General features: G+C 40.0%; 1 protein-coding gene across 19 annotated transcripts in view; it reads left to right on the top strand.

The window, feature by feature from the left end:
- Fhod3 (formin homology 2 domain containing 3) overlaps nt 1-25,285 on the top strand; it is a 497,386-nt gene that overhangs the window by 396,241 nt on the left and 75,860 nt on the right. For 15 of the 19 annotated variants that reach the window (XM_087189308.1, XM_087189306.1, XM_087189305.1 and 12 more), the window contains 3 exons: nt 8,371-8,505; nt 11,001-11,051; nt 16,967-17,193. In XM_087189308.1, the coding sequence (XP_087045434.1) occupies nt 8,371-8,505; nt 11,001-11,051; nt 16,967-17,193 (413 nt within the window). The remainder of the gene's footprint in view (nt 1-8,370; nt 8,506-11,000; nt 11,052-16,966; nt 17,194-25,285) is intronic. The other 4 variants (XM_021236688.2, XM_087189342.1, XM_087189301.1 and 1 more) reach the window with 1 other exon arrangement.

Below are 25,285 nucleotides of genomic sequence, written 5' to 3'. Positions count from 1 at the left end.
AAAGGTCTGTCTCTGTGTAACCCCTTTCTGGTACATCATCCTGCCAACATCAGCCCCCTTAGCATCTCCAGACTACCAGCTCCATCCCCTCTAGTCAGAGACATCTAGGCTTCCCTTCGGCACCCCAGCTTGCAAACTTTCTCCAAGCAGTAAGCCAGGGCAGGGCTTGGAACCACCTCTGCTGCTTCTCATCTCTCAGGAATCACTGACTTTCACCATCTGATGGCCAACTTCTTGAGTGCCATTGTTCTGTATATTTTGTCTGGTTCTTAGTTGTTTCAGGTGCAGGTAAATCTGGTTCCTATTACTTCATATTGACTGAAAATTGAAGTCCAAAAGTTGTCCTTCTTCTGCCATTGGAATAGGCCTCCAGTTATATGTAGGAAATCAGTTGGGTCAGTGTACTAAGATTTATTTTATACTAACTTTTATTCATAAAGCTAATTTCTGTAAAGGGATTAAAGGAAAGGGCAACATGATAATAATAGTTTTGTGGTCTATCAATTTACTCAATTGGTGAAACATGTCGTTTATGACTTTGCTTAAATCACTGATGTATAAACAGTTGAATTCAATCAATGTGTATTGACAGTAAGCCAGGTATGGGAGGGGGGGATGGAAGTAAGAAAAGGAGTCTGTGCTCTGATGGCTTTACAGCCTTGCTGGAAATGGTGTGCATTCACAAACCAGTTAGGGAACCCACTAGACATGATGGGACAAAAGGACATATCTAAGAGTTTACAGAAATAAAGTGTCCTCGGCAGTCATTGAGGGAAGTGTCTTGGAGAAAACAGGAAGAGAGAAGGGGAAAGTACTTCAGGGGTGAGATGCTAGTGGATAAAGAAACTAGACCTCTTTGGGGAACAAAAAGATGAATGGCTTGATTGGCGGGGGAACTCTTTGGGAGAGAGTAGGAGGTGAGTGTAGCCAGTAGATCAGATTCTGAGATACTTTAATTACATCTACATTTCAAATTTTATTGCAGGTCACCAAAAAGGTGCCAGCTTCCTCTTCAGAAATAGAGAAAATGTTCTCAAAACTCATCCTGTTTCTTTCAGCTTTTACTATATAACAAATCACTAAAACTTAGTGGTTTAACACACCAACCATGCAATTACCTCCTGATTCTCTTTTGTGGTAGTTTTGGCCAGCCTCACCTTTGGCTGATCATCTGGTTTCTGCTGGGTTTATTCAGATGTTGGCCATCAGCTGGTTGTTGATGTGGCCATCAGCTGAGTGGACAGGGCGACCTGGCTGTGTGTGCCTTACTGTCTAGCCACCTAGCCAAGACTTGTTCACTCATGGTGCTTGTAGAGACCCCAGAGGTAACAAGGGCGTGAGCCTCAGGGTGCATATATTTTTCAAGCCTCTCCTTGCACTGAATGCCATTTCTGATTGCCACATTGCCCAAAACAAGTTTATGTGGTCATCCTGGATTCAAGGAAATAATAACTGCCTTTTTGAAAGAAGTAGCTGCAACATTATGTTTGTCTTTATATTATACATCCATTAAATATTTGCTGTTCAAAACAGGAGTGACCTACTGACTGTTGATTTTCAAGTGATCATTTTGTTCAACAATTGCAGGCTAGCTGGCAGACTTAAATGATATTTTGAATGGTTCTCAAATGTTTTAAAAAATTGAAACTAATGTGTTTTAATCTGTCCTATTTGTCTTAGCTTTATCTTTGTAAAGACTTCCTATTTTGTGTTTAGTCTATTTGCAGATTATTACCTCACTGGAGTGCCAACCTAGCATCAGAAAAGGAAGACTGTTTTTAATAGTAAATCTCCCCCCTTCACTTTTGTCCAGTCATCTCTGTTGTGTTCACTTAGCCTGGGCAATGGGTTTGTTTTGTGAAGAGCCAAGAGACTTTACAAACCACTCGAGGTCAAGATTGGATGATTGTCTTGGGTTGTTCTTCTGGCAGATCACTTTTCCATTAGGAAGGCAGGGAAGTCTTAGAAAAAGGAGACGTTACGTTTATGTATTTAAAAACCTCATTGTGTTGTGGAACAGATGTAACTGTTTATTTTTGAGTCTAAGAAATCATTCTCATTATCAAGTATATAATTTTGGTTCTTTCTGGAATCAATCATTTTATTACTCAAGTTAGCATAATGGAAATAATGCTAAATTCCTATGAGAAAAACAATGAAGGCATTTGACTTTACCTCTCAAAAAAAAAATGGTGGTGGCAATGGGGTTAATACTGGAAAGATAATAACATGAGGTAAATAGTCCTAATTGCTAATTACCATGTGGTACATTTTCTGGGTCCCTAACAATAGTGAACACTCCCAGAAAGAAGACACTAAAATTTTAGCAAGGCTGAAGTTTCAGAAGGCCCTGTTACTGGGCCAGGAGAATGTGAATGCAAATACTGTGACCGTAACCAAGATGTGGAGGGAAGCATCACAAAGACTCATGTATGGAGCTGTCAGATGTAAGCATGTGCCCTGAGCATGAATTCTGAGCTAAGATGTCACATAAATTCTCCTGCAAAGAGAATGTGGCTTTGCTAATACTCTACAATGCACACTGCTTTTGGATTTGGCTCTTCCCATAATAATTTTTCCCAAAAACTTGAACCTGAAATTTACTGTTAGTTGCAGGGATATTTTGCACCAATACAACTCTGTTGCCCTGCATCCTCTTTTTCTGTATCTCCTTTGAGCCTGGGTTGCACCCAGCAATGGAAGTCTAGATGAGAACTTCCATCATTGTCAGCACAGTGGGTTGTCAGCTATGGGACAGGCCTCCTGAGTACCCAGGGAAGGCTGGCCGGCCTGACATGCCTCCCCCTCCTCTGTGGCCATTTCCCTGCACAGAGATCAGGCTCATCCAGGTGTCCTCTAGTGCTCTGTCACTAACATGTCTTAGTCCTCCCCGTGTGCTGCTCTCCTGTCACTACCTCCTGCTCCCACCACCTCCCTTTCCCTCTCACACATCCCCCATCATTTTTTCTGCTTGATACTTGGCTTCGTTTTCTATTTGGGCCTATCCTAAAATGATTTCTGAGACCCACCCAGGGTTTCCCAGATTACAGATCTACGGTATCTGCTTCTCGCTGCGCATTCTCTCCCCACCTCTCAGTTCAGAGTCTCGTGCATGACTACTATTAGCGCAGCCTTCAGCACCAGGAGCCTCCAGCCCACTGCACAGCCTACATTTAGGGTGGGACTCCACTCTTCTTTTGCTCAGCTGTTGCCAGGGCACAGAGGCTTGATACAAAAAACATCTTCTCTGTAGTTTGTTGTCATGCACTTTTCTCTTAAAGAATGGGCTGGGGGTGTAAAAGCGTTGGGACTGCCATATACAAATTATTCTTACTTCATGCATCTTATGTATTTAAAAGTTAATTGATTCTTCTTTTCCACTCATACCAAGGATTGAACTCAGGACTTTGCACTTGCCAGGCAGGCGCTGAGTTAATTGATTCTTTAAGCAGTCAGTGAGGTTATTCTGTGTGCCAGGGAAGACGAATGAGCAAGAAAATAGGATCTTATCCCAAAACTTAAGCTGTCAAATATAATAATATACATGGAAATGATAAGGACCAAATTCAAGGTAGTGATCACCTCTAGGGAAGAAGTGAAAAAATAGATATGCTGATCCATGTACTATGCTAAGTGCTGCAATGATGTCACTTCACTAAGTACTGTGTGGGAGAGAAAGAGACACTGGTCAGGATGGGCTCTGGTCTGACAGACCAGTTTAAAAGTCCAGCTCTGATGCATCGTCAGTGTAACTTTTCTGTGCCTCAGTTTCTTCGTCTCTAAAGAGGGGAACAGTAAGAGAATTTAGCACAAGGGGCTGTATGGATTAAGAGAGTTCTACGTGTAGCATAACTGACACATAGGGCCATCTGCATAAACTTCAACTATTTTTGCCAGCCATATGTCAGTGAAGCAAAGCTCCTGGCCCACGTATCCCAGTGAGGGAGGGTTTAACCAGGTGGGGTTTGGGGAGCTAACTCTGGGGTCTCATAAGACAAATTTTAATATTGGAATTCATGTCACTCAGAGTATAGCATCCATTCTCTTGAAGACTCTCCCTCTCTGGCCTCTTACCACCTGCGGTCTGATATGGCTTCACTTCGTTACAGTGCCTTGGGTGACTTCAGATGACATCAGCTTTCCAGCTGCTTTCTGGGTTGGCACAGATGCCTGACCCAGGTGGTAGCAATGATGGGAAGGTTCAAATTTACACTTTACCCAGTGGCACCTATCAGGCTAGGAACTGCCAGTGCTGTTCTCGGGCCTGATTTGAGGATTGCACTACAACCTCCTTCAATCCCTACCTTCACAGATTTTAGGCTGCTACACAAATTGCTATCTACTGAGTGACTACCATGGCCCAGATATTGTTTTAAGCAAATGCATGTGTATACTCTTATTCAAATTGACAGTATTTGAGTAGGAAGCATGATTTATTTTCACATATTTTACAAACAAGTAAACTGGCTCAGAGAGGTTAAGTGACCAGGCCTACTAAAGTTTACTCATTCCAAGCCCTGGGCTCATTTTTTTATGCTATACCTGGTCCCTATACCATCCAACATAAATATTACATCAACTTCCAGGCATTGTAGCTATTTTTTGGGAAGACTTATTGTAAAAGATAAAAATATTAAAGATGCTATTATAAAGAAGAGAGCTCATATGCTAGCTTGAATCTTGATAGCCTTTCTTGGGTTATCCCCTTTTTTTGGTTAAAATGCAGTCCAGCATTGGTATTATATCTTGAGAAAAAATCCAGAAACAAGATTTATACTCCCACATACTGAACTTATCTGGGTAACAGAATACCTAGAGAAAATTAAGTTATAGAATATTGTTATAACCAAGTATTTCTACTGTGAGGAAGATGGTTTATATTCATCCAGAACAGATGAGCTCATGGAATCTTTTACTTTTGTCTTTCTGCTACAGAAATCTGTGGGGCACTGAAGAGAATGGATTTTTAATTTCACTTTGGGTTTAGTTAGCATTTCTTTTCTCTGGTTTCTCTGAGCATCATTTGTACATTTAGAAGCCATTTAACTTAATTTTCTTTTTCACTTTGTTTTTTGTTTGTTTGTTTTTTGGTACCGGGTATGGGTATCGAACTCGGGTCCTTGCACTTGCGCAGCAGGCGGCGAAACCACTGAGCTAAATCCCTGGCCCCTTAATTTTCTTTTTCAATGACATGCCCGTTATCTTTTGCCCATTTTTCCACTGGTTAGTTTATCTTTTTCATACTGATTTGAAGGTGTTCTTTTTGAATTATGTATACTGGTCCTTTACAGTTTAATACATGTTACAGATAACTTCTTCTGGACTGTTGCTTTTCTTTATTCAAAATATATAGTTTTTCAATATGCAGTATACAAATTCTTACATTTAAGAAATGCACATATTTGTCAAGTGTCTCCTTTTTTGATTGCCTTTTTTGGTTTAAAAATTCCATCAAATCTAAATGTTGTAACATTTTGCTTTTGACATTTTTCACTTAAACTACCTAGAGTTTGTTTTTGTGTTTGGTATGACCAAGGGATAGCAGTACTATGTTATACATAGCTAACAGTCTCAGCACCATTTTTTTTAGGGGATCCCATTCCAATGGACCATGTTTCAACTTATATACCAAGAGCATGTTCACACTTGATCATTGTGGTTGTAGAATAGGGTTGATATCTACTGGGGCCAGTGCTTTGCTTTTCTCTTGTTCAAAATTAATTATCCTTAGGTTTTAGATCTTATCCAAAACTTTTGGACTTGGCTTATAGAATTCCATGAAAAATCCCCTGGGGATATTGATTTAGAGTTGTATTATTTGAGACAAAGGAGAATTAGCATCTTAACTAGATTATATTTCTACGCGTGAATGTGATATAGCTTTCATATATTTGAGTCTTTTAATTACTTCTGGTATTTTTTTTTTTTTTTTGGTACCGGGGATCAAACTCAGGACCTTGCACTTGCAAGGCAGGCACGGTGCCACTGAGCTAAACCCCTGGCCCTGCTTCTGGTATTTTTAAATGCAATTGATTGTGTATATTTTATATATAGAAACTTTACTGAACTTGCATTAACTCTAATAATGTTGATTTTCTAAATAGTTGATCAGATTATCTGCACATAGTATCATGTATTTCTTTTCCTTCCTTTTGTTTTTATTCCTTTTTCTTAGTACACTGGATATAACTACCACAATAATGTCAAGTATAAGCAATGATAAGAGCATTGTTTATCATTTCTAACATTAATCTACTCAGTGTTTCAGCTTTACTAATGATGTTTACCATTGTTTTTAAAACTTTCTTTGCTAAATAACTATTGTCAGATTAAGAAAGTTTTTTTCTACTCCCAAGCTTGATGAAAATTTTTATAGCAAATGTGTATTGACTTTAAAGCTTTTTCTGCATCTTAGAGTTAGTCCTAAGTTCTTTTTCTATAATCTTTTAATGTGGTAAATTACATTTGTTAGTGTTTTAATCTTGTATTTGTTGGACAAACTCAACCTGATTTTACTTCAGATTTTACAATGACATTTATAATTGCAGTCAGCATATAATTTTCTGTCTTCATATTCTTCTTGCCTGTTTTTTGTATCAGAGTAGTAATCACATAAAATAATGTTCTCCAAAACTTAGTAAATCATCAGATGAACTCTTCTGTGAGTGTTGGGTAAAAAATCACCTTAAAAGAGCTTAACCTACTGGGTTTTTCTTTTGGGTATGTGTGCAAATATATGTAATTAACTGATTCGGTTTCTTTAAATGAATAAAAGGGAAATCTAAATTTTCTATTTCTTCCTGAGTCAAATTTAGTGTTCTATATTTCTAGAAAATTAATTTCTTTGAAGTGTCTAAATGTATTGTCATAAAATTTTCTCATAATTTCATTTGGTGTCCACTGTATCCATAATTACTTCTGTCATTTCCAAGTATTGCTTATTTTTTGGCTTTTTTTCCCTTGGACAATTTTGAAAGAACTTTTCTGCTTATTAGTTTTTAAATTACAAACTAGCCTTTGATTTTGTTGATATTCTTGTTTTCACATTTCATTAATCTTACTTCCTTTCTCTTATCTGCTTTGAATTTATTCTGTTGTTTTCCTAGCTGTTAAGTTGACCACATGTTAATTTTTAGTGTTTCTTTTCTGATATAAATACTTAAGTAATAACTTTTGTTCTAGCATGTTAGAATCATTTTATAAAACTTGGTATACAACTGTTTCATTGTGGTGCCTTTGAATATTTTTTCAATTATCTGTGCTTTTTGTTTTTTTTTTTACTTAAACTATTTAGAAGTATATTGAAATTCCCACTTATATAGTTTTTTTTTTTTACAAATTTATCTCCCTGCTATTTATTTTAAGTTTAATTGAATTATGGTCAGGAAGGTGCTTCGTTTGAGACCAGCTCTCGGTAGGAACTTTTACGGCAGAATTGATGGTTGGTTTTTGCATAGTTGGTGTATTGAGAAGAATGTGTTTTCTCTAATTTGAGGCATCAGGTTCATCTGTTAGATAAAATTATTAATCATATATTCAAATTATTATATCCCAAACAATTTCTATCAGCCACTGTGCAAGCAGTATAATAAACCACTTCACTCTGGGTATGGTTTAGATTTAGTTATATATAGTATTTTAACAAAAAACATAAAATAACAGTATATCAGAAAGATAAAAGTGATATAGTAAGGACTGGACCTCTTTTACCTGAAAGATAAATAAATTCTGTCTGTCTAAGTGTCTAGGATTGATATAATAGCTCCATTGTGAGCCTAGAATCTAGGATTTGCTTGCAGGAATGGTAGTTTTTTCTCTCCCTACCACCTCTGACTGACAGCCACAAATGATGTACTTTTTCTATTGAGAACACCTATGGCAAAGGTCTGAGATAGTAGTAACACCTTTCTCTTGTACTAAGATACTTATGTTCTCTATCATACGGGCATATTTTCCCTGAATTCAATTCTGCTTGTGCCTGAGTACCGAGGGCTGATATAGTCGTCCACTATGCATCTGGAATACAGGATTTGGTTGCAGAGATGGTGCAACCAAAATATAAATATTTTATTTTGCATACATTTCCTAGAATACCTTTTCTTTATAATGCTCATGATTAATGATTGCCTACATATCAAGTGTGCTGTTTGGTATTTTGTATACATCACCCCCTTTTTGTCCTATCAGCACTTAAAACAGGTTGCTTACCGCAATTTACAGACGAAAGTCCTGAAATAGACCTGAGATACTGAGTAATTTTGCCCAAGCAGTGCCTAGATATCGGCAAACCACCAAGCTTGGACAGATTCCTGCTTTGATACTTTTAGTCACAGGCCAAGCAACTAAAACATGAACTCATTGTATCTTCAGGTCATCACTGAGTGGTCTTCTCACATCATCCTTTAGGCAACACCAGGAGTCACTGGCAGCAGAGAGAGAGAGGCGGCGGCAGGAGAGAGAAGAAAGGTTGCAACGAATAGAACGGGAAGAAAGAAACAAATTCAAGTAAGAAAGATTTTAAGATTCTTTTAATAATGAGTTGAAACTTAAAGACTATGACTTTGCAGATGTATGATTAATACTGGTGTCAAAGGGTTAGGAAATGTATTTACTTCTAATTCTATCTGTATCTAAGGAACAGCAGTATTTACCAGCAATAGACTGGATCTGGTATGTTCTGACCTTTCTCTAACCATATGGCAGGAAACACAGAAAACCAAATGCAATTAGGAATTGTGTATTTTGGATCCTTCATTATCTAAAATAGTTCTACCCATGCCTTCCTAAGGATAGAGAGCCTAATTGTCTTAATTTGCCATTTCTCACTAAAGAACCTCATGTTTTATTCATATTGTATTAGAAGCCTGAAGGAAAATATTTCCTATTTTCTGGTTTGCTTCTTGCTTCCGTAGCAACCTTTAAAAAGATTTTTAAAAATTTATATATATATTTGAAAAATAATATATATCCCTCTTCCTGTGGGGGAAGGACATGCCCTTGTGGTGATCACTCTCATCCCATTGCTCTCTGATCTCTTCGTCTCTGTCCAGCTCCCAGGATGTGATCGTGGGTGTGACCTGTGGCGATTCCATATCTTGGCCTGTCCGTACCTGCTGAGTCCGCTGTGCTGCCCCTTCCTGCAGTTCACCTGTTCTCCTATCCTCCAAGTTGACCTCCTTCCACTCTCTCCCCTGGCTTTCATGCTGGGTTGTGCCTTATGGAACACTGTGCCAAGTCTTTCCTTACACATCTCCTTCCTTTCCCCTCTTTCCTTGCCTACTTTTCTGATCTCCCTCTTTTTCACTTTCCTACTCATTTTTTAAATAGCTTTTAGCTATGTTTTTTCTTTTTTTCATTTCCCTTCACATTTCTACTTCCTGTTTCATCTCTTCTGTTTCTTTGGAGAACAATATTTCTGTTTGGTTAAATCAGTAAAGGATATAGGACATTGTCAATGATGACTTATGGATTCAATAACTTGGTTTCTTCTGGAAGCCAAGGAAAATATGTATAATTATAGAATGATCAAAGTATCAGCAAAGTTGTGAAGTTGCTTAGCTTTACCTTACTCGTTTATGAAAACAGATATCCCAAGTCCGTGGGTGAAATGCCAATCCTAGCTTTTGTAAGAGTGGATGAATGGGCTGCATGAACCAAACCAGTATCATTTCTCCACTGTGCTTGTGGGGCATCCTCAGAGCTGTCAGATTTCTACCAAATGATATATGGAAACACTAGCTCTAATGCATTTCTCATGAGCTACTTCAAGAAGTTGTTTTAAAAGACCAATATTTAAAACCCTGTAACAGATTAAAGGCTTCCTGATTTATGGCTTTCTGAGAGATTTGCATATTTTACCACTAAATAGCACCAAGGAATTTGACTGGAATATGTGAAAAATCCAGAGATTAGCTTATATATCCAGAATTATTGATTAGAAACCTCTAAAATAAGGTACGGAGAAAATGGAATCAGTATGGTCCATCCTGTCTCTCCACTGCATCACTGAATGCATCCATAAATCATAGACAGAATGCATGGCTCTGAAAACTCTGAAATGTAACAGGAAGTAGATGAATTGAAGGAGGCAACCAACATCCAAAATTCTACCAGTGAGAGTTTACTATTTTTTTTTTTTACCTCCAATGTCACCTGGCATGAACTCAGAGGCACCCAAAACCTAGAAATCTATATCAAATATGGACCAGGAAAGCCCTATTTTTCTGGACTGAGGCACAGCCAAAGGAATCCTAAGGGTCAGAGAGTATAGAAATACTCTATTTTCCCCCTTTTTTCTACCTTTACTACCTCAGCCTCTAAGCAATATTGTTACAAAAGCATAGTGATGGCAGCAATACTCAGGCAGGTACCTAAAACTCTCAGTGAGGAAAACCCATCCTGTGGCCAGAAAACCAATGACCCATGAGCACTAGGCAAATCATTTGTGTGTGTGTGCACGCGCGCATGTGCGTGCATGCATGTGCATGCATGCACATGCACGAAGCAAGAGCTTCCAGTGATGATCCTGGAATAGAAACTGAGAGTGTGATGGATGTGAAGAAATAACCCTGAGGAGGAATGTTGTGGAATATAACAGAACATGGCCAAGGTACTTGGCCTGCTTAGATTTAATTCTTCAGATGGATGTTGTGGAACTAGTAGAGCTTGATTAATCACCTCCAAAACCTATTGCAATATGTTTACATTTGATTTATGTATTTTTTTAAAAAATTCTTCTTTCCCCCTCCTATACTTATAATCTTTCCACAGAATAACTGGTGGTATTTCTGAGTGATTCCAATATTGTCATTTTTTTACATCCTTATGATTTTATTGAAAATCTGTTGTATCTAGTACTTTAAAGAACAGTCTTTAAACTGAAAAAGTCAACTACAACATTTTTCATTTCTGAGGTGATAGTGGGATTTCATGATATCCTGTTAATAATTTCTTGGTACTTTCATGAGCATCTAACTGTATTTTCTGCGTATTTCCATTAGCCGAGAGTATTTAGACAAAAGAGAAGAGCAAAGACAAGCAAGAGAAGAAAGGTTTGTATATCCCTTCTTTTCCATTTTGACCTAATGGCATGTGACTTTGTGCTATTAACCAAGCATGCAAAACTATTTAAGAAATAGCCTTAAAATAACTTGACCTAAGGCACCCAAGACATTGCACAACTGGCATTTTGCAGAAATGTTATTAAGTTTTTGAGGAAATTTTTGAATTTATCATTTAATTCCATCATGATAAAATGTATGTCTGTTGCTCCAAAATCCCTTTCCAAATAAGTACATTAATATTAACACATTGACATATAGTATACAGAGTCATATGTCACTTCACAAGATATATGTGCTGAGAGCTGCAGTGATAGGTGATGCTGTTATTGTGTGGACATCATAAAGAACACTTAGATGGACAAAAGTTCCAATATACTCCTATGGGACTATGTCTGTGTGTGGTCCACTACTGACAAAGTATCATTAGGCAGTGCAAGGCTGGATCTGAAATACCTTGTACTGTGACTGCTAAGCCTGACTTAGGGGTCCTTACTATGTATTTCATATCACTTGGTCAGCATTCCTCCAACAAATATTGGAGCATGTGCTTGGTGCATAGTGGGTACTTAGGAGTAATGTGTAGAATAAATAAATGAGCAAAAGGACTCACAGCTTTATGATGTCCAAGCTATAAATGAGTTCACTAATTTCAATTGGAACATGATTTGAACAACAATTAAAAAATAGTATATTCAGTGTCTGATACATGTAGGTAAGCAAAGAAAACTCGTTTGGAACTAGAGCAGCAAAAGACAAGGTTTAACGCCCTGCACTATATAGCCTGGAATTGTGCCCTATGCCACCAGATGGCGATACAGCATGAAGAAATGGAAACGTTTATTTTGTACCCTTTTGTACTGGAGCCAGCTGAGAACCTAACAGATTTTTGCACTGTGCCAATAAGATGTGGAATTGTGCTAATTTTTTAGGCACCATCAGCTAAATAGATCAAGAAAGTCTGAGGCAGGGAAGAGTGGAGACTGCCTGTGCTCAATTAAAAAATTAGACGCTTAAGTCAGCCTCATAAATAAAACTACAGCATTGTTTTATTTCCAGCATTCTATTAGATGATTGTCATCCTAATGGCCAGTTGTGGCCAGTAAATTCAGAGTCAAAGATGCTGGTAAAGAAATAAGAAACTTCTGTTTTCTGTGACTAGTCCCTGATTTTGACATGGGGGAGGGATAACATATTCTCTTTCTGAAAATACTGTTGACTTTCTGCCCAGGCTAAAGGAATTCAATTTTATTTTTTTTTCAGTTCTTCCTCAGAGTCTGTACTTTTTAAGCTCTGACAGCTTGGCCATCAGGTTGTGTAGGTAAGGCTTGGCAGCTCCTAGGGAGATGTCAAGGTGCTTTGTCGAGGTCTGAATGGGCTCAGATCGACTTCAAAATTCTCCCAAACTACTAAAGGCCAGCTTTTTCTGAGTATTATTTACTGTTGTTTTTTCCAAAAAAGATTTCACCTTGCCTGCAGACTTGCGTAATGAGGCTGTCACTGCTCTCCTCCCCTTCTCATTCTGCTTCCTATCCTCACCCCTAGGCTGCCTATCAGCCTGGGCCTTCTCAGGTGTGAGATCCTCTCCAACTCATCCTGTGTGTGGAGAGGGGGGTGGCACTGAGGATTGAACCCAGGCCCTTTGCACTGAGCTGCATCCCCAGCCCTTTTTCTTTTTTTGAGGCAGGGTCTTTCTAGATCATTAAGTGGCCGAGATTGGGCTCAAACGTGCAATACTCTTGCCTCAGCCTCCCAGAGCACTGAGACTGCAGATATGTACCACCGCACCAGCTAGCCCACCCTTCTGTTGACATGGAGGTTTGGCAAAAAGCAGCTAGGCCTTTTCCTTTGGTTTGAACCAGCCACTTTTTTTGAGAGAGGTTAGTTTATTTTATGAATTATTTGATAAAGGTAGGAATGAGGAAGATATACTTGCATCCCTGTTTGGGAAACTGGGGGTTCCTGGTAAGCCAGGAAATGATCAGATTTCCAAGTGTAATGGAATCTGGAAAGAGATAGGACAACTAGTGGAGATCAGAGGGGAGAGAGGTACAGAGAAATAAGGGCGCAGACTCCATTATTAACTTTTCAAGATAGAGCCAGGTGTGTGTGTGCTGAGCTTTATGTTGCTTCTTCTTAATGAAAAGGCTCAAAAAAGGGTGGCCTGAATCAGTGCAGATGGTTTCTGAGGTTTGGCTTGCATCAGTATAAAAAGATGAATGTCGCTTTGCTATGTTGAGATGTCCTGGCTGTCCAGTTATATTTTATTTTATGTGATCTCATTTTGTAATTTTAGGCAAACTGTTTTATTGACAGTGATGCAAACCAGGAATAAGTTTCTGTTAAGATGCTACTTCTAATTTTTTTGAAGTATTAGAAGAAAGTCTTTAAATAATAATAATCAATTTAAGTGACATTCATGAATAATTTTTTTAAGCAGAAGGACTGAAATCCAGGCTGGGTATGTGCTGAGGTTGGGGTGGTGTGGTTGATGAATCCATTCAGTTTGGATTTGTCAGCCTGAGGAGGGTGAGCAATGGGACACAGAGAGAAGACATCTTATGGAACAGAGGTCACAGGAATACAGTAAAAGGGAAGATTTGGGACTGGGCTAGGATTTTGGATATTATGCAAGAAATGCTCACTGAAGCAGTGAGAAAGGATTCTGATCATTGCTTAGAAGGACTGAGAATAGAAGTTAGAGGGAGTCTGCCTTAGGTTAATGTAGGGGAGAATTTCCAAGGGGAAGCATCATTGGCAAGCAAATTTAGGTTAGTCTCAAGTCAAATAGGATTTCTTTAAGACCCTGTGAAGAGATCTTGAGCCACACTTCCAGATCTCACGGGAGTTGGAGTTCATTCCTGAAAATTTACCTCTCTTTGCAACTGAGTTGTGAGCCTCACAAGGGTGGGATTGTTTTCTTGTTTATTATTAAATCTCTAGTGCTTATTACAATTCTTAGCAGATGACAGGCACTCTATAAATGTTCGATAAATGAATAAATGAAAAGATGAATAAGGAGCAAGGATGGGAGAAATGAGCCTGTTTTGATGTAGGCAGAAAAGGTAAAACTGTCTGTGCTTGGGGCTGAGGATTGTGGATAGAAATCCTGGTCCTTTGCACAGAGGTTTCATCATGGTCTATGCATTGGCTTTGCTTCACAGGACAGCAGGCATGCCTGACAGGCACTGGATGGGCAGGTGGGATTTCCAGATCAAGTACAGTTGGGGCCCTAAATACTATGGCTGTTAGAGCCACTGTCTAAGGAAAAGCTATGATACAGGTCTAGCTTCCTCCCTAAGGACCCCCAGAGGATCATATAGGCAGGAGGGACACTAAAACTGTACCCTTCTCATTGCCAGGCTCCATGGCTGTGTCCATTGGTACCAGCCCCCCACCCTCTCTTCTTGGGCCATTATAGACAAACACTGCTGCTGCTCTTTCATAAAGGTTTAGTGGTCTTATCCTCCATGCCTGTCTACTTCTGCCATTTAAAACCTTTAAAAAATTGTTATAACATAATTTAACCAGTAGTATGACGTACATGCATATGGTTGTACAACTAGTCTCCACAGTTCTTATCTTGTAAAACTGAAACTCTACCTGCACTAAGCATCATACCCTACCCTGGCCCTTGCCATATAAACATTTTCATTTCTTGGGAGAATTGTTGTTAAACGCTTGACTCTTCTCCTGTGTCTTAGATCCCTGGTGATGGCATCTGTGAGCCAGAGGGGTGCATAGGAATATTCTTTGTGTTATACCTACCTGGGCTCTGGGATGAGCAGTCCCTGGAGTCCCCAAGAAAAATGGGGTAAACCCTTTGGCTGCAAACCCGTGCCGGCCTGGCTACCCACGGAGAGGGGTACCAAAGGCCAGGACCAGAGCTTGCACCACTAAAATGAAGATCAAAAGTGGATTGTCCTCTTGGCTAGAAGCCTTCCATGCAAGGCCTCATTATCATCCTTCCTGGTAATGAGCTTCCTGGTTTCTTGCTTTGCGGTTCTGGATCTCCTGGACCTGTCTAGATCCTCTTTTCATATTTCATTCCTAGCCTGACCCTTTCTTGTGTTGCAGGCTAGGACTCAGTGTGCTCAGGACTTATACTGGCTGGCAGCATCCCTGGGGACATTGCCTCTTGCCCTGCACATCTTTTTCTCCCAAGGTTCTTGTTATTTCCCTAGCTGGGGGCTTTTCCTTGCCGGTCTGAATTGAGCTCAGAAAACACATTCCTTTTATTACCTCTCTTCTTTTGGAGAGATGATACTGTTGGCAAGGGAAATCCAGTGTGAGTCTTTCTGGGTGCAGCTTCCTTCTATAGCTGTGAGGCAGCTGCTCCCAGTGACAAGCCTTGGGTGTTGGTATGTATGACCTATCACAGATCTTTCATCTGAGATTCACCAGGGAGACAGGCTCACTGCCCTCAACTAGGAAATGGGATGCCTTTGTGCAGCAGCATCTTGGGCCACAGGTGGACATCTGCAGGTTGGAAGCTGCTTTGCAAGTGTCTTCCTGCATGCTTTGCCTGCTTTCCATCAGCTGACAAATGCAAGGCACCGAGGGAAAGAACAAAGGATGGCAATCTTCCTGTTCTCAGAAATCATATTATCTGCTTGTTGAAAACAGACAAAAACATGTGAAAAGATGACTGAATATGCCAGGCAGTAAATGTTAAAGTGCCATCTGAGTTGAACGGGCTACATATCCGACATGAGTTCAGAGGCAGGGCTGAGATCACTTCCAGCTGTGGCAGTCGAGGCAGGCTTCACAGAAGGAGCCGTGCATATAAGCATGATCTGAAGGGCAGTTTGCCTTTGTGCTGGGCCCGAGACAGGGTGACAGAGACAGCTGGAGGGAGCCACACCCCCTTAAAATGGGGTGAAGCACATGCATTATTGAAAAGATTTAAAACCTGTGCCATGCCTTCCTTATCCTCAATTAGGAGCATCACATCCAGTGACAGTAGGGTCCCTCGTGACTAGGTGTTGCTGGTGGTGAGGGACTAAAGCAGTGAATCTGGATGGGTCTTGAACAAGCTGTTTCTCAGTTCTGTGGTGGGTAAGATAGTCATAGGCCTGCTACAGCTGAATTTTTACATTTATTTCTGCACCAATAATGGTGGGTAAAATTAGCAGACATCTGGAAGAGGCGCATATTTCAAAGTTATTTTGGTCTGATCTATAAAGCGTACTATGAGGAGTATGATTGGTAGCTGGTCTTAATAAACAGTGGGTTCTGCCTGCCTGAAATGCAAAACAGATGTATCTTTGTTCTTTTAAACTGACTTTGATGAATAAACTATACGTGACGTCAGGTCCAAGCTATTGGATGTCTGAGTCCTGCTCAGAAATATTTTAGAATATAAAAAAGTTTCCGTGGTTGATGCTGAGAGAACAAAGTGAATTCCAGTTGCATTGCTGTTAGCATTGAAGCAGGTTCAGAAATTCCAAGAAGCCTTCCCGAGCAGCCCCCTTTGGTATTTGGGGGCTATTGTTTCTCTCCACCACACAAAGGCACCCTCCCATTTTGCAGCTGTGAGCTCTGAGGGGGTTTGGTTTTCAGCTGTCACCGTGGGGACTTTTTGATGGTCATTACTGCTGTTTTGTTTATCTGTGCAAATGTTTTCTAAAAGAACAAAATTGGATTCTGTAGCAGTGATCTGGGCTCTGGGACTGTGTGACTTTGCAATTTCTCCCAATTTGTTGGGTTATGAATGATGCGGGATTTTTAATCATTACCATCTTGGCTTCGCTGGGTGTTTTTGGCAGACTGACCCTCCAGTCGCCCTGCACTGTGCTCTGTGCATCAGGAAATCAGCTCACTCTGCAGGTGTTTCATCCATAAACAGGCATCAGCCACGGGCTCCTCTTTCTTTTTACGGAAACCCTTTGGAATTTAACTTTCAGATACAAATACTTGGAGCAGTTGGCAGCCGAGGCGCATGAGAAGGAGCCGAGAAGCCCAAGTGCAAGCCGGGGCAGAGCTGACCTCTCCTTGGACTTGACCTCACCAGCAGCCCCTGCCTTGCCTGTCCCTGTGAGCCAGAGCCCTCCGCCTGCAGACGCACGGGTCGCTTTCACAGCGTCCTCCACCTCCTCTTCCTCCTCCTCGGGAACACTTCAGCGTCCCCAAGGTGAGTGCAGGGAGAGGGAAAGGAAACCTGATGCATTAGTCAAACAGGCTTCCAGGCAGTAGTCATGAATCCAGTCTGCAGACCAATAAGGAGATAGCAAAGACAGGTAAATTTTCAAGGTTGACTGCAACCTGCACGGTTTTTAATAAACTAGATGTCTTCAGAGCAAAACAAATGATTTATAAAGGTTGTCATTGTGTGACCACTGAAAAGGGAAAATATAAGAAATAAGGCTGACTTTGATACTTGATTCTAAATACTGAGGTATTGACATTTCTTTATAATTTGGATATATGGCTCTGGCCAAAAAGTGGTCACTTTTGAATTTTCTAACCAGAGGAACTGTGAGTCTCGTTTAAATTAAACTGATGGACAATAAAAGTCAGCAAAGAAAAACATGGACCTTTTAAAAATAGAAGTTAAATACTGAAAAAGAAAAAATAGGGAAAAGTTCTGGCACATGGTGTGTGTGTGTATGTGTGCACATGCTTATGTGCAGACGGACAGGCTTTCCCTGGAGAAAGTCTTATCGTCTTAGCTTTGTTTGGAAGAAAGCAGTGATACTGTTCACAGTAGCCTTGAGCATCAGCTGTATCTCCCTGATATTGCTCTGTGCATGGTGGATTCATTTTCTTTCACATTAGCACAGAGTGTACTTCTTGGGTATAGGTGCGTACAAAATGCATGCTGACTAACACTGCCACTAGCACTGTTTGGTTTCATCAAGTGTTAAGGGCTTACAGCCTGATGGGGACTTAGCCAAGTGAAGACAGGAGAGACACTAAACTTTTAACTGTAGGGAGGTTGACTAAATATGGCATAAAGTTTAACTTAAGCAAGACAGGACTCCATGACCTCAGCAGAACTGGATGTAATGGAACGACAGTGTCTGTCCAATTTTTTGCTGGCTCTCTGAGCCCTGGGGCTCATTCTGCAGAAGCAGCCTGGCTCTACTGCAGCTTTCCATCATGTCTAGTTACTGCTGGTCCCTCAGCCATGGAAGACTGTCCCGGGAAGATGGCTCAGTCATAAATGAGTGATGTCAGTCTGAAAATATTGAGACTCTGAGGACTGGGAAAACAGACTGTTATGTGACAGCCTGGTGCCTTCCAAACCCTGCCTTATATCATTGCTGTATCTACATGGTGGTATTTCCAGGGCCAATATGAAAAATATCCCCCTGCAAAGTTGTGGTTCAGAAATTAATCTTGGGATTTTTAACTTTAGGAACTGTACCTCCAGCCATTTATAGAATGATGTTCTAAACTGTGAAATTCAGACTGGCCCAAACTAAGAGGGAGCTGTCAGTATCTGTAAATATTGCTTGTGCTGAAGTATTTAAACTACTCAATTTTTGTGGTAGAAGGCAGTTCCTCAAGTATTTTGTCCAATTAAAGTTGAACTAGAGGCCACCCTATCTAACAAGAGTATTTTAAACATTAAGAAAACAATAAAAGATGTACTGTATCCATTTGGGGGAAATATATTGTTTTAATATACTTTCAGAATGGAATACAGGACTTGAATTAATACATAATTACAAATTAATGAAATAGAATCATGTTACATTGCTTTTCTCAAGGGGCAAGGCTCTTTGGGCTCAACCAGAGCTGTCCATCATATGTTAAGTAATTATGATCCAAATTAGTGGGGACCAAGAACATATTTCAACTTCCTTGCCCTACTAGGCAGCTCATTTATAAAATTAGAAATAACAAATATAAAAGGAAATTCTACACAGAATGGTCTCAGCACGAGCTGATAAGGCTTCCTTCCATTTGTAGACTTTGTTTTTGTGTCAGAAATGCAAAGTTAAGATGATTGAACATTTTTCTCAGCCTATTTTGGTATTGTTCTTTGAACACCTTCTAGCATCCCATTAATAATCAACTCTTTTTACCAGGTCCAGTTTTCAAGTGTTCAAAGTTACTCTTTTCTGATTCCTAACATTTACAATATTTCAACATCTGGAGGAAGAATAAAAAGTATAATCACAAATCCAGATGTTTGTATTGCACCAAACACCTGGCATTATGTGGACCAAGCATGCCAAGGCTCGACAGGCCTTTTCACTCCTAATGCTTGTGGGATTATATGAATGTAATACATACATTTTTGTAGCTCTTTGCCCCAGCCTCTCATTCGCTACCATTATTATCTTGTCATGCATTTAGGTAAAAGATGTTATTAGCAATATTTCCCTAAAGCTGAAATGGATTGGAAGATTTGCATCAGATCTCATTAACACAGTGCTGAGACTAGAACCCAGTGTTTGGGCTCATTCCAGCCATTTATCATGGAGTTATGGTTCCATGTCATTTGTGGTGGTGATCAACTTTATGCCACACCATCCCTTTGCCTACCTTCTCCTCAATATCTTCAAAAATTGCTGCCTACATTTCGGAATTGTATTTGTAAGAAAAGGAAAAACTAATATTTGTTATTGAATTATATATGCCACAAAATTATAGGTCACTTTATGGGTTCTTTTACCTAGAGAAGTTTTAAAAACAGAAGATATAAAACAAATATTTCTCTTTTCTCTTTCAAAATATATTATTAAAAAGGGAAAGTCTAAGGGTTAAATACCAGTAGCATCATGTGCCATCTTGTGAGATCTTTCACCCAACACCCTTCCCAGTTAAATCCAGTGTAATTTTTGTATAAATGATCCCACTAGCTCCCACCATCCAGTCAATGTGTGCTGGAATTATTTTTCCATCTGGCCCTCTTGTGGTTCACAGCAGATGTGTGTCCTGGTGCTGCCTGTACTTAGTGGTGAGGGTCTATGTAGTTTTCCTCTGTGTAAAACTACTAGCGTCAAATGAGGAAAAGACGTCTATGTGTTCTCACTTGCACTGTGCTGTATTTATTGCAGGCAACCAGCCCAAAGTGTAGGGAAATAAACAGGGGCATCTCTCTTCATCCCTTGCTTTGACATCCTTCCCTTATTTTCCCTGAGTCTTGGAGGTTTGCATCAGGATATCTATCTAGTAAGTTAACAGCCTATTGTTATTATTTTAGGAGAGTCACTGATAACTCTGGAAACAATGAGTCATTCTCTCTAAGCACCTGAAAACCAGGTACTGATGGCAGTCCATGCAGTGTGTCCTATTGTTGAACTGCTTTCCCTGGAGAATTAGAACTATGCCCCTACCTTAGTCCCTCCCTCCTACATGTGAGTCCCTTGTGAGGCCAGGTGGAGAGAAATGACCTTTCCTAGTAGAAGGAATCTGCTGTCAAGAGTTTATGAGTGGCTTTGACTCACTCATCTCACCACGAAAGCAAATAATGATGGGGTTACTTTTGTTTTAGCTTGGTAGGCCCCATATTGCACCCAGAAATGATACTTTACAATTATACTTGAAATATTTGCTGCACTTTATTAATTTTATGTCAGGAAAAATATGCTCAACAGCAGTTTCTTTTTCTTTTTCTACTTGTAACTGGATCCCGAGGTAGTTCCAAATGTTTGGCCCTGAGCATATAAGATGTGGGCTATCTGGCCATGCATTTACCTGGTATCATTTACAAAAAAATTACTGACAATGGTGTAATAGTATTTCCTTTCATGGCATTTAAAGTACTGGAAAATATGATAATCCCTTTAGCTTCCTGATTCTTAAACCTGGAAATAAATTGGTAGACATATAGTAATAATCATGAAATGTTCATTCTGTTTAAATGAATAATGACTATTCATAGAGGCATCCACTGAGCACCTTTGTTACTTTGTTGTGTAGTGTTAGTCTCCTTCAGGTATAGGCACTCTCTTGGGTTACCTAATCCACACAGCACAAATTAGAAACATCTGCTATCCCGTTTCCACCTGGCACAGTGGCAGTGGAATATTGTCAGTCATCAGCTTCATGCATGCTGGTTTGCTAGCATAAAGCTTTTGGACACCTCCACTCCAGTGTTGTGTGAATTGGAAGGAAACTCAATTCCTTGGGGTTCTGTGATGCAGGACTACTTTGCCTTTCTGTAGCTCACCTGACTGCTACTACTCAATGCCATTTGATCAATTAGACAAAATCTCTCAGGAACTCTACTCAACACCAGGGCCTTACCCTCCATACCTGCTGTGGGACCTTGCTGAGAGCCTTTCCAAGTCCCTGGAATTTTCAGATCACTGAATTATTTTGTGCTTGAGTGTTTGGGTGCGTGCATGTTTCTGTTACTAGGATTGAACCCAGAACCTTCACGCCGAGTTAAAATTTTGAGGCAGGGTCTCACTAAGTTGTTAAGACTGGGCTTGAACTTGTGATCCTCCTGCCTCAGCCTCCCAGAGTGCTGGGATTACAGGTGTGTACCACCCACCATACCTAGCTCATTGGATTTTTCAACCTCTCAGTCTCTGAAAATGATAAACGACATTAATTTCTCATTTTCTCACTATATAGAATGAAAGTTTTCAGTATATTTTCTTCTATCATATTTCGACATAGTAAGCAGTCTTGAGTTCTTTTGAGGTAGACCTTAAGACAAAACCTTAAGACAAAGCAAAGAACAACATAAAGAAAGTTGGTAGGTAGAGCACTATCTGATCATCATGAGGATTTCAAAGGTGCTATTAGATGTCAAGAACTGTGAAGGTCTGAAAATTTACTTGTAAACCAATAACTTATCTTGCTGCAATTTCATAGATGCTGGCAGAAGACATGAAACTCCAGGGTCAGACAAAGAACTGTATGTATTACTTGTAACAATAGAAAGTCAGCACTTACTCCATTTCCCCGTGTCTCAGTTCCTATAGTGATGTAAATAGAAACCTTTACACACAGTGTGAAGAACCTGAGGGGAGAAACTATAAATTGTTTATAATGGGCAGTAAGCCTGGCTTCCTTTCCTCTCAGAGAGAGATATTACAGTAGGCAATAAACCAACCAGTCCTTTGCTCTGGAGGGGAACTATCTCTTCCTTTGAAGGCTATTCATCATCATACATTCTTAGAAAGATACCCAAGAACAGGACCATTAGTCCTTCTGCTTGTGAGACTGCAGACACGTGGAGATCCATAGACATTTATTTCCCAACATTAATTATAATGGTTTTTAATCAACTTTTACTATCAAATTTGTATCCTAAAGTCTGTAGTCAAAAATTAAAATTTTCAATAGATTACTATTTATTACTAGAATTTGCTTGTTATTTAACAAAAATAAGTAGTATCAGGAACTGCCCACAGGGAGCCTGGCTTATTGGCTGGGTGACACATTAGTGCCTTTCATCCAAGGTGAGAAATTTGAGTCAGTACTTCCAGGTATAGTTGGTAGGCTCCACACACCAGAACAATGGGAATTACTCAGTCTTTAGTACTTTGGATTTCCAGGCAATGAGTGAGATCTGGGAAGTAGCAAAGAACAACAACTGGCAGGCTTTTCTCATCCTTGTCTGAGCTCAGGGTCTTAGTCAGCACTCTGCCATTCCACCATCTCCACCTTTCCTCCTTTCCTGCCGGCATCCCTGCCCTTCCCCCACCCACCCTGTAATAATACATTTATATAAAATGATGCAATATCTGCAGTATATTAGCCCGTAAGCACACATTAGCTTTCCAGTTGCCGGAGTTCAGGGACCCTGCAGGGCACTGTGTCTGCCTCCGGACATGCATGCACCTGTAGAGCCTTTCGAAACTGGAATTTCTCTGAGAAAGCTCTTCTGCCAGATACATTGGGAAGTTCCAGTAGCTTTCTGTTGACCTTTTGGATCCAACCACTTTGGATCCTCGGCATCCTCTAGACAGTCTCCAGAATAAATTTGTTCCTTGCTTTTTATGTCACTACACTTCTAATCATTTTGTCTTTCTCATAGTTTTGCTGTAGTCCTCTGACTCTTCTCCTCCCTCTCCCCTAAGCTGTGGAGCTTTCCAGAGTTCCTCCCTGGCTTCCCTCTTTTCAGGCCAATCATATTCTCTCTCTCTCTCTCTCTCTCTCTCTCTCTCTCTCTCTCTCTCTCTCTCTCCCTCCCTGCCCTCACTTACCCACCTTCGGTTTTTAAGCTCCCTGCATATGCTGAAAACTGCCGGGTCTATGTCTTTGGGTATGACCTTCTTGGGCCCAGAGCAGCTATCTCCCACTTCCTCAGACATCTCCAACTGACTGTCCCTCAGACCCTTGGACTTGCCAGATACCATCCTGAGAAGCAATCAGGTGAGAAGTTTCCCCATTTGTCATCCATAAGCTGCCACTTCCAAGCCTGTTCCAGATTGACTAATCTATCTGAAAAGGCTGCCTCTTTTGGCTTAGTCGCTGAAGCTGAAAGCCTACCTATAATTTTTGATTCCTCCCTCAATATTCACGCTACATCCTAATCTCTCTAATCTCTCTTCCTTTCCATCACCAGTGCTTTAGTCCTTGCTTTAACCATTTCCCCTCTGGACCATTTCAGTTACTTCTAAGAGGCCTCACTTCTTCCAGGCTCTTCTGAGCAAACGAACAAAGTTACATCTTTGTTTTCAACATCCTCTTATAGCTGTCTATAATCTACAGGGTAAGTTCAGCACTTAGATACCATTCAGGATCCTTTATTATTTTTATTATTTTTTTGCCCTACCAGTCTTTTACCAGCACAATAACCCCACGTGTTACTCTTCACAACAAACCAGTTAGTGCCTGAAAAGGGCCATGTTCTCTTAGGCCTACCTCTGAACATGCAATGTCCTCTTTGGTGCCCATTGGACCTTCATTCATTTAACTGAATCATCTCCTGTTCTCAAAGGCTTCCTTTGATTCCTCTCTTGTGTTTCCTTTGTACCTTGAGCACAGTTAGAGACAGGGCTTCTCTCACTGTTTGGTAACTGGTCCTCTCCACTCATCCCCATTCTGCCCAGGGAGGGCCTATGCCTGTACTCACCCTTTTTTTTTGGAACAAAATAGTCATTCAGTAGAAGTTTTATGAGTCTGTGAATGAACAACAGGAAAAAAGAAAGCAGACACATTAATCTACAGAGACAGTTATATCTCCTTTAACCAGAAAGAAATTTATTACATGAGCCACAGATGGGAGGACCCCTTTGACTATACAGATCATTCTATAATGATGATGGCCTAACTGGGAGGAAATTTTTGCAGAGAACTGACACACTTAGGTCTTGTGTTTCTGTAAATCTAACTATGTTAGGACAAAAGTCAGAGAATGATTTTCAACAAATTTCTAGTTATTTACATAGGCATTTTTTAAAATAACCCCATGTCTTAGTTAATTCAGCTGCTATGAGAAAATGCTACAAATTGGATGGCTTATAAACAGCATTTATTTCTCATAGTTCTTAAGGCTGGGAAGTGCAGGATCAAGACACCTGCATGTTTGATGTCCGGTACGGGCCTCTTTCTGGTTCATAGATGGGGCCTTCTCATTGTGTTCCCACATGGTAGAATGGGGTAGCTAGTTCTCAGGGTTCTTGGTCTCTTTCATATAAGTAGAAAAAGCCACATCCATTAGTGACTAGACATACGTAAGGAAGGGCTAACTCTTTGGAATGAATCTTTAAAAGGGGGATTTCTACCTGTATCCCAGTCTCAGCCAGCTAGTTTTGCTTGAGCTTAGTCAGAACCTACTGACAAGAATAGCTGATATTTTCTTCAGCTATTAGTTGTTTTGGTGCTGTAGTGTCCTGTCTCTATAACTTAATAGAACACTTCAGCCTGGAAAATACTCTAGGAAAGATATTCTTGCACATCTGAATCTCCTATGCTATAGTACAGTGCCTATAATAGCCCTCAATATTTGTTGAATGAATGAATATTGTTTCTGGTCACATCAAAACATCTACTCAAAAATACATCTGGCTAAGCCTAAAAAATGAATCAATCAAAGAATTCAAGCTCTTATCAATTTATTGCTAGGTATAATTTTTCAGGACTACCCATTTTATTGTAAGTGTATTCTTTTATGTCTTTGGTATTTCTGAGACTTAAGAGGTAGAGAGGCTCTTGGAAATTTGGAATTGGACAATGTCTTTATTCATAAGGAAAGATTCCTCTTTTTCCTGTAAAAAAAAAATGAGCGTGTCTTTAACCCAGGTGGTCCATCTGCTTTACTGGGCCCACAAAGACAAAAGAGGACCACAGTTAGTCCTGTTTGACGTGTT

Source organism: Heterocephalus glaber, unplaced genomic scaffold (genome assembly GCF_053883595.1).
Source record: "Heterocephalus glaber isolate CG9 unplaced genomic scaffold, H.glaber_assembly_v1.0 deba00000331, whole genome shotgun sequence".
Taxonomy (NCBI): Eukaryota; Metazoa; Chordata; class Mammalia; order Rodentia; family Bathyergidae; genus Heterocephalus; species Heterocephalus glaber.
Note: the sequence above shows the minus strand (reverse complement) of the source record. Positions and strands in the feature narration are given on the sequence as shown.